Consider the following 10316-nt stretch of genomic DNA (forward strand, 5'->3'; position numbering starts at 1 on the left):
TCAAATGAAAGAGATCGTATTTGTCGACTTGGGCCATCATATAAATAAAGCTTATAATGACCAAAAAATAAGGAACCTGCAAACACTGTTTCAGCAACAACGAATTGTGCCAACCCGTTTGAAAACACATGCTCCCTCCATATAAGATCGTTTGAAAACTAACATAGCTTGAAAAACGATCCTATATTGTGGGACGGTGGGAGTAAATGGAGGAAGCATTGGTACTTTTCCCGATTGTTTAACTGGTAGAGCAAGCGTGAGTCACAATTGTATACAATGAAACAATATGTTCATCACATGCTTCGCAATGTGGATTTTGGTTATACAGGCACTTGCACAAATATTTACATTTCCATGAAAGATAAATGTCCTCGTTCTCCTTCTCATAAGCTCCAAAATTGACCCTTCTGTTAAGAAACTGGAGATGATCATAACGAAGCAGCAGAGACCAAAATTGCTCCCTTCCTGGTAGTACTCACTAACGACGAGGACTTGTGGATCACGCGCTTTATGTCCAATGAAAAGGGCCCCTTGAACCATACCATGTCCCAGCAAAGCAAATCACACCCTATAGGTTCCTGGCTTCGTTGCAAATGACATGCAGCAGAACTCTATGTATAGCGTTTCTTAAACAGTGTATGCCTCTTAGCCGGGTCCTTCTTCTTGGCTCCCTTGCCCTTTCCAGTGCTGGATGAGAAGGTAAGACTCACATGTAAGCATTCAGCAAACGAACTACTGCAATGGAATCGCAGCATAGAGACGAAAGTAAAATGGAAGTGGAGAGAAGGCAGCACTTGTACTCCATGTAGACCATTCCACCCGCTCCAGAAAATGCGCTCATCAATCCAGCAGAGCGCCGAGCCTTCAGGAGAGCCTTGCCATCAGAATCCTCTTCCAAGTGCTCAACACCAATCATGTCATCCCCTGCGCTCAACACCTGTTTGACGTAGTGCAGACAGAAATTGCAGTCAGGTACAAACAGCAAGAAACTGACAAACAATGGGTATAGAAAACACTCACTTTGCCTAAAAGGTCAAGCTGTTCATCGAGCGTGTGAAAACTCAGGTTAGGTCCTTCTTCAGGTGGCGGCAAGCTAGTGATGACCTGGAAATATATATATATATATATATATATATACATATATATATTTATATTTATCACTAAACCCGAAGTGTCAAAAAGATTCCCAATATCTAGAGAAATGCTTGGGAATAAACCTTGAAACTATATCCCTGATCGATAAGGAATTGTTGCCTTTTTGTTGAATAATACATTTCCTGCATAAAAAAATATGTCATATGCTAAAGTTGATCTAAATTCCACAGGCATGGTTTCAGCATTCTCCATTTCAAGAATATCAGGAAATGGAATAAAGCCAAATGAAAAACTAATACAGTAAACATTAGTGAGACAAACCTGTGTGTCAGTTGATACAAGAGAATAGAAAAAGGCATTGTATTCTTCTTTTCCACCTGCCATCCTATCTTGATGCTTACCCTGCAGCCACAGTAGTTGAAACAGATTCAGTGGAAATGCCATAGAAAACATTGTATCACTAACTATTATAGATCACTTCTGCCCATCTGATTGGCCACATCACTGGCATAACTCACATCCAGACTACTGAAATCCCTTGCACGACCACCTCAAAAGCCAGAGTTGGAGTAATAATAATTTACTTACACTAAAAAAATCTAGAAATGAATTACCACATACAGTAGTTTGAAAAGCAAGTTATATAGAAATAAAATTGTTTCCTTTTGCATAATCAATTTTGATTCAAGATTTTTGTTCTTCATACCAACTCATTTTCGGTCTTTTTTTAATGGAAACTCACTTGCAGCATATACATCCAAATTATCGATGTATCCGAAACATAAAAAAATCCATGCTAAATTTTGAATATGGTCGGACCTTCCCCGGACCCTGCGCAAGCGGGAGCTACATGCACCGGGCTGCCCTTTTTAAAATTTTGAATATCAAGAGAAGGAACACAGCAAAATTGCAACTGGTTTGTCTATTACGCTGCATGCAGCAACCCCGCAAGCTTCAATCTACATTACCTTTGCCCTGAGAATACGTCCCAACCGTATCTACATTACCTTTGCCCTGAGAATACGTCCCAACCGTTGAGCTTCTTGACGCCGGGAACCAGCATGAGATGATATTTGAATGATGACATTTGCCTCTGGGATATCAATGGAGTTATCACCCACCTACGCATTAATAGCAGAGATGGCGTTAAGATTACCTATGATGGCGGCTTCGAAACAAATAAACAGGATTGCAAAATTAATAATAAGTACACCTTAGAGAGGAAAACAGTGTTGACTTCTGGACTGTTCTTGAATTGGTACAAAATTCGTGTCCTCTCCGCATGGCTGTGAGATGCAAAGCCAACATAAGTATACAACTTATGGCGCATAAATAGAATCGTCTAAGACGAGAGGTTACCTTGTGGCACCATAAATCATTGGTTTACGGAGCTTCATTGCGTATGCAGTTAGTGCAAATAAATTATCAGCAAATACAATGATCTTATCCCCGCGTTGTTGCTCATGGAATCGAATTAGAAACTCACAAGCCCTGAACTTGTTTGGATTCATCACATAGAGTACCTGGTAGACAAGAGCCAATATAATGCAAACATCAATATGAATGAACATATCTGAGGACTGCAAAGGGAGTTCAGAGACAAGCATGCCAATAAAATATTCATAAGTTTATATATTACTTAGGTCAAGAAGTGTATCGTTCCAATTTTATCACATGCCCCCTAAGGGCGAAGAAGATACTTTCTTGTCAGGAATTAAGATGACATAACTTAACAAAAAGTCAACACGTTAACAAATCAAAGTAATCATTGCATAAAAGTAAAAAATCAAATGAGGTAGCACCGAAAGCAATAACGGAAGCTCGAACATGTGTGTTTTATCTTTCAGAAAGGTTCCAAAGTTGAATAAAAACACTGCATGGACAGCTCACCTGCTTCTTTTTTGAATTTTCCTTTTTCAAATACTCAGCAAAGAACTCTTTGGTCATGGGACACCATACTTCTGCACATTGCACGTTTGCAATAAATCCACCTTTCACTAAATCCAACCAATTTGCTTCATACAGCTTTGGTCCAATTAGAAAATTTAGATCTGTGATACGTTCATCCTCTCTCACAAGCGTAGCTGTAATTGTAAGAATTGAAGTAATTTAGAACAATTTGACAAGTGAGTAGTCAAAATCACACAAGACTATTATATGATGAAAACGGACCAGTAAGACCAAGCTTGCAGTGAGACTTCGTAATGCTGATGACCTTTCTGAACATATGAGCAGGGACAACGTGAACCTGCAAACACAAATAAGAAAATGGGAATGTACACTATTATGATCTTTCATGTGCTAATGAAATTTGCAAGCCTAACTTATCGAAGAGTGGAGATCTCACCTCATCCATAAGGAGCAAACCCCACTCCCTGTTCCGGATTTCCTCAATAATCTTCTCTGAGTCTTCGGATCGTTTGCCCCCAAATGCCACCATGTTATAGGTAGTCACAACAACACCAGCCATCCCTCGAAATTTCTCTTTGTTATCTGATGTAAATCTACTGATATGTTCGTCTCTTATAGTTGACCAAAGCTTGAACTGGAATGCCCATTGATCAACAGACACAGCATTTGTGGCCAAGCATAGACAGCTCTTCTTAATACGACATGCTGCAGATACACCAACCAAGGATTTTCCCGCACCACAAGGTAGCACAATAATGCCTGACCTTGCTCTACCTATAAAATGGTGGGAAAATTGTTCAGCAAAGGAGAAGAAGCACACACAGTACTCAGCAGATTCTTGAGTTCCAAAACTAACAATTAACAAATGATGCCAGGGAGTAGATTTTCTAGCTAACATTGAGAGCAGTGAGACTGCCCACTAAATTCCTAGTTTCCTGTCTTACTTCTTAGTAACACAGGTGTCCCGAACTTTACTACTTCCCATTAGCTTAAAATACATCTCATTATTAAAATCAGATCAGATCAAGCAGGCCATGTGACATTGAGCAACTTATATATCTGTTCTCAAATCTGGTGGCCAATCAGCAAAAGTGTCATCTGGTAAGACCGGCATCGATATGCTTGATTTGAAGACCCAGTTACTTAAGCTACCATGCCTAAACTTCTAAATGCCATTATAACCCTTGCACGAGGGAGATGGCGCCCAACTAGATCTCATAAGTCACAACCGCATAGTTACTTGCAGGATTGACTCGACACAATCGGTCCAACCAAGCCAACTACTAGAGATGAGAGCCTGATTTTAGCTCAAACTCTCAAAGTATCAATATAACTGCTAGGCTAAGGGTAGCAAACTATGAACGAGTGTTGCATGCATCTGTAAAGGTATCATGACAAGCCGTTTACTGAGTTTAATATGCAGTTATTCCCTTATATTGCATCATGAACTTACCATTCCCAAACATCTTACTGAGGCTCTTTTCTTGATACGGCCTTGGCCGTGCTTGAGGTTTTAATTCCATATCCAAATCTGGGTTTACCTGCAGTAAAATTATATGTCAATCTCAATTCTAAATCTTGTAGTGAATGCTTCATCATATGTCACACTAGAAAGCAACTGCAAAGCTAAAAAATTGTAAATTGCCTGTTCACGTGACAAGTAAAATGGGCCGAGAATACTATGGGTCTCAAATCTCGACAGGAAATAGCAAAGAACATTGTCTACATGGTTTGTTCAGCTAGAGATAACACTCGATAGATGGACATATAAAACGCCTGTTTAATCCATGGATTTAAACAATTGGGGTTTTATGAATTATGAGAATATTCTTAATGTACCAAAAGATCATGACTGAATGGAAGGGCTTAAGTTTATTTCACATGGTACGTGTTCTACTCTGTTGTGTTCAGCCTTAAACTTGCAGATGCCAAAGAGCTCCCTGTATCAACTTTAAATCATTTCATGGTTTTAACTTTCAGTTGTATATGATGGGATCAAATAACAACATGCACCAGTTGGCAGTTGCTGCCCAATCATCAATAAAGTGAAGGTTTGGGTCAACAGCTTAACTAAATGTTAAGGAACAACAAATTATGAGATGTATCAATATAAACTTAACACTTTTGATTTATACATGCATATTTTAATCGGTTATGTCAGTACGACACATTACATACTACAATGTTCTGAGACGATGTTGTGCAATACCTAAGCTCTGTTATTACTGCCACATTTGTTCTTTCTTACGATGTCTGCATTTATTGTAGCAAAATGACTAGCTAAGAGCTAACTAATTCAGCTGGTAGGCCCTACTTGTATACAAAGGTACTAGTTGTTTCGAACTCAATGAACCACAAGGTAAGAAATTGCTTCCAGCACAAGGCCATTTTGGGCCGGTTCGTTGGTTGAAAATTGGCCAGCTCAATCTGGTTTTATGTTAACACGGTTTAAATGCCTGAAAAAATCTCAGTCCAGCTGATGCATCAAGGATCAAAGCGTAGTTTTTCTTGGTCAAACCACCATACTAGATCTGATAAATATAGTTGTTTCTTCATGTGGAAAGTACTTACTGTGTCATTTCTAAAATCATACTCCTCTAGCATGGGAAAGTTCAGTGCATTTGGTAAGCACCGTTGCTTTACGTTCTCAACCTGAACATGATGGATCAAAGTATTAAACACCAGTCTCTACAAACTGAAGCTACCAAAGCTTCTGCTTAAAGAGACACGATACCTGATTGGAATCAATTTCGAAAGAATGTGTTTCCTTGTCTTCAGTTGCAGCTGCCAGCTCTATTCCATCTAACAAATCATGTCCACTAGCTATTTCCCCAGCTGTTTTGCTAACAGCGAATGAAGATGCTCCTAGACAGTCCTGAAGGGACATAAATGGATTCGGATAATGAGGCATAGCAAACAACTAGTTCAAAATGGCCAGTATGATGACCTATACCAGCAGTTGAAAAAAAATGGAGGCGATATTTATGCCAGTCAAATGAAATAATTATTAGGGAAGGAGATAATGCACATGGATGGTACAGATAAGCACTTCCATATGATACAAAGTTCTGTTCTAACAGACACTAACTGCGTTCCACGCAAATTGTATGAAAGTGACGAGAACAAAAGATTAACCTCGGGAGCTTTTCGTGCTTTCGAAATTACGTCATCGTTCAGGAGGGTCTTCAAAACCTGGACACAAGCATCACAGCTCAAATAAATAAGTAAATAACGAGTGACAGAGTAATCCAAATTATTTAGTTGCAGGAAGAATGATACAACCTCAGGGAACGGCGACTCCACAAAATATTGATTCTTCTTCAGAACAAGCTTTACTTTGCCATAATTCGCAGTTGACCCATGGATGAAATCAATTATCTCATGAGGTAACTTAGTCTTGGAGAGCTTACTCAAGACACTAATGATAGTGGTTGTCTCAAGTCCAACTGAGACCGCGGCATACAATGAGTGTGGCGTTAGATTGTATTCATGCATAGATTCTGGCCTGCACCACCAAAGTGATATTTAAGTTTCAAATATCCCACACATTTTGTACAACGCATATGTTCCAGACATTAACCTGAGTAGAGTTTGGATGTTTAGGGGGGAAAGCTGAGCAATTTGACTACATCTTCCACTATGAAGTACCGGCATCCTTTTAGGTCAGGTTCAATTGCATTTTAACTTAAATCCATTGCTGTTCCGTGCACTAAGCAACACTCAGGAAGTAATAGTCTATTATCTCTTTAACACAGCATGCACGATCCAAACATCCCAACTCCAGACCCAATCCTATAATTGGTTTCCAAGGCAACTAGGACAAGCATTATAGTTCTTTTCTATTGAACTCATACTCAGAATGTTAAACATGGTGCACCTTACGCAAGTCAAGTTTCCAGATAACCATGTGGGGCATTAAATCCCTTGAAATGATACTACCACAAGAAATTCATGGTTAATTACATTAAGTGGCATTAGTTTCCCAAACCGAGTCTTCTCCAACACTAGCCTATATAACCATTAAATTCACAAGTAAGTAGCAAGATCCCCAAAAAGCAGGTCCCATTGAAGAACCCTTTTGAATCAGATCAAATGAATGATGCAGTGCCGCACCAGACCTATACACTGCATATAACCTTACTACTAAGCATGGCGAAATTAAGGCTAACTCGGCCTACCAGAACATGAACTTTCTGGGAAAACTGGTAAAAGTTGGGTAAGGTCCACTCGTTTGATACAACCATGGGTAGCCCAAAACAAGATATGCGGTTGGCTGGGATTTTGAGGTAGTGGTGATTGAATGGACCTGCATACAGGTTCGGCGATGGCGATGAGGAAATCGTAGGCCTGCTTGTAGAGAGGGGAGAAGGTCTCGAGGAAGATGCGGCCGTCTGCGCACGCCCACAGCGGCCGGTTCACGTGATCCGGCTTGAGCTCCAGCTTGGTGAAGTCCCTCTTCTTCACCTCGTTATCTCCTGAAACGAATCGAAGTTCCACCCCCGAAATCCCCAATCAATTAAACGGCAGGAATCACACCGATTCGCGAAAGATGGGTGGATTTGGGGGGGAATCATGCGCGTGGTACCGTCGCGGGCATCGTCGTCGAAGTCGTCGGCGTAGTTCATCTCGGCGGTCTCGTCCACCAGGGCCGCCTTCGATGGCGCCGAGGACTTGTACCGCTTCGGCGCACGGGCGCGGTCACCTGCAGGGGAGAGAGGGGAAGGGTATCACGGAGAGTGAGACAGAGGAGGATACTGGTGGGATTTAGGGTTGCCGCCTCACCATCGCCGCCGGCCATGGCTGGGAGCGAGGAGGCGGTAGAGGTCGGTGCACGGACACGAATCGAGTCGAGTCGAGGAAGACCGAGAAAGTCGGGGACGGGTATACCTACGGGATGTGCTATGGGGGCTTGGACAAATATAAGAGACGTTGTGGGCCTGGCCCAAGCTTTGGTTGCATCTGGAAAGGTTCTGATCAAGTTAGTGGAAATCCCTATTCGCCGCTTGCTGCGGCAAAATGTCGGGCTACCGCACAGGGCAGCGCAGCGAGCGACAAACTTGGGCCGGCCCACTTATACATAATGCGTCCAACCGGTTTTGGGAACCTTCTAGAAGGTTCCCTGAACCGTGTTTTTTTCTGTATCATTTTTTTCTGGTTCTTTTTCGGCTTTCTATTGTTTTTCCATTTCTCTTTTTTTTACTTTTTTGTTTTTTGTTTCATTTTCTTTTTCAAGTTTATTTTTCTTTCTCAGAACTTGTTCACAATTTTACAAAATGTTTACGATTTCCTTTTTTATTTCTTTTCCTTTTCTTCTCTTTTTTTAAAAAAAATCAAAAAATTAATTTTTGTTCGTGTTTTCAAAAGTTAGGTATGGCGAAGATGCGTATGTTGAGATGGATGTGTGGCCACACGAGGAAGGATCGAGTACGGAATGATGATATACGAGATAGAGTTGGGGTAGCACCAATTGAGGAGAAGCTTGTCCAACATCGTTTGAGATGGTTTGGGCATATTCAGCGCAGGCCTCCAGAAGCTCCAGTGCATAGCGGACGGCTAAAGCGTGCGGAGAATGTCAAGAGAGGGCGGGGTCGACCGATTTTGACATGGGAGGAGTCCGTTAAGAGAGACCTGAAGGATTGGAGTATCAACAAAGAGCTAGCTATGGACAGGGATGCGTGGAAGCTTGCTATCCATGTGCCAGAGCCATGAGTTGGTTGCGAGATCTTATGGGTTTCACCTCTAGCCTACCCCAACTTGTTTGGGACTAAAAGCTTTGTTGTTGTTGTTGTTTCAAAAAATGTTCAGTTTTTGAAAAAATGTTCTCAAAATTAAAAAAAATTCTTGTTACACAAAAAAGTACAAAACTTTCGAAATTCATAAAATGTACCAGATTTCGATTTTGTGTTCACATATTAAAAAAATGTTCGCGCTTCCAAATTTGTTCGGGATTTTTCAAAATTGTTCTCTATTTTAAAATATGTTCTCAAAATTCAAAAAATGTTCGTACTTTAAAAAATTGTTCGCGCCTCCAAGTTTGTTCAGGATTTTTCAAAAATGTTCTCTGTTTCAAAATTTGTTCTCAAGATTTAAAAAATGTTTGGAAATTGAAGAAAATGTTCCAGCTTTCCTAATTTGTTCACAAATTCAATAATAGTTCATGTTTTTAATTTTGTTCACAAATTCAAAAAATGTTCTGGAAGTTTATAAAAGTAAACATTTTTATTTTTTGTTCACAAATTCAAGAAATGTTCCCCTTTTTCAAATTTGTTCGCATCATCAAAATGTTCTTGTTTTACAAAATTTGTACAAAAATTCGAAAAATGTTTTTATTTTGAAGAAAGTATTCATAATTTTGAAAAATGGGCTGTAGTTTTTTGGATTTTTTGCGAATTAATGTTTAACATTAGTCTCTCTCGTATACGTCTTTAACTGTCCGGCTGCTAAGTGAACATGAGATTGTCTTCGTCGCGGTGGTTAGCACGGCAGGCCAATTGGTGCGAAGTCGTGTGTTCGAGTTACAGCACTAGCGCGATTTTCTTTTTTGTGATTTTTTCATCTAAGGAAGGTGCCGTCAGGTGCCACTGTAAATGGGCCGGCCCACGCTAGCCGCTCCTGTGCGAAGTGCCGGCACTTTGCCGCAGCGAGCGGTCTATAGGAGCTCCCGCTCGATCGTTGACTCCCGCTTGATGGCTGACTCGGTCATTTGTTTTTTTTTCTCCTCTAAAAAAATTGCTGAAGTACATACTAATTTTGGTGCGCCGGTCGAATCATTGGGCCGGTCGCACCGCTCGCTCTGTGACTCGCTTCGTCTGCAGGCAGGCCCATCACCGAACGACCATCTCCCATGTTATCTCATCTCTTCAGAGACAATGTCATTCGCTCATAGTGCATCTCGTCTACACCGCAACCTCCGCTCTTCCCCTTTTATTCCTCTCTATAGATGCTCGCGCCTTCCTCACCGGCGACTGGCTGTGCCGCCGACCATGGCCACCGTGCCTCCCCCACCGGCGACTGGCTCTGCCGCCAGCCATGGCCATCGCGCCTCCCCATCGTGGCTGCCCCCATCCCGCCCCCTCACTCCCCACCAGCGACCAGTGCTTCAAACCAATACCCACATGTGCTGCCGATGGCGGCGACAAGTGATGGAGAGCCGTGGCGGCCAGCGTTGGGGCGTTGCAACGATGGCGACAAGTGATGGAGATCCGGCCTTTCTTTTCTTGGAAGCAGCCCCAGTTTTTGCTGCCAACGCCCTTACCTTTTGCTGAAACTAGTGTAAGATTTTGCTACCACCATGTTTGTTTTTTTATGGA

At 41.5% G+C, this 10316-nt stretch overlaps 1 protein-coding gene across 1 annotated transcript; it reads right to left on the reverse strand.

The window, feature by feature from the left end:
* Positions 1 to 218: 218 nt before the first annotated feature.
* On the reverse strand, positions 219 to 7889 carry LOC123061824 (general transcription and DNA repair factor IIH helicase subunit XPB1). The gene is made up of 19 exons (XM_044485104.1): positions 7789 to 7889; positions 7592 to 7708; positions 7313 to 7481; positions 6289 to 6511; positions 6142 to 6198; positions 5741 to 5881; positions 5578 to 5658; positions 4460 to 4547; positions 3443 to 3780; positions 3268 to 3343; positions 2986 to 3179; positions 2455 to 2618; positions 2309 to 2381; positions 2103 to 2216; positions 1417 to 1497; positions 1218 to 1277; positions 1021 to 1104; positions 795 to 937; positions 219 to 687 (listed from the first exon to the last, which is right to left on the reverse strand). Exons 1-19 carry the CDS (start codon positions 7802 to 7804, stop codon positions 612 to 614), a joined length of 2295 nt encoding a protein of 764 aa, XP_044341039.1. The 5' UTR covers positions 7805 to 7889; the 3' UTR covers positions 219 to 611.
* Positions 7890 to 10316: the final 2427 nt, after the last annotated feature.

The sequence above is a fragment of the Triticum aestivum genome, chromosome 3A (genome assembly GCF_018294505.1).
Source record: "Triticum aestivum cultivar Chinese Spring chromosome 3A, IWGSC CS RefSeq v2.1, whole genome shotgun sequence".
NCBI lineage: Eukaryota > Viridiplantae > Streptophyta > Magnoliopsida > Poales > Poaceae > Triticum > Triticum aestivum.

Excerpts from the sequence above, each read along its gene's own strand:
- LOC123061824 (XM_044485104.1), bottom strand. Across the intron at positions 7,482-7,591 it reads CGACGACGATGCCCGCGACG|GAGATAACGAGGTGAAGAAG; the intron begins GTACCACGCGCA and ends GATTCGTTTCAG. Across the intron at positions 5,659-5,740 it reads TCGAAATTGATTCCAATCAG|GTTGAGAACGTAAAGCAACG; the intron begins GTATCGTGTCTC and ends CATCATGTTCAG.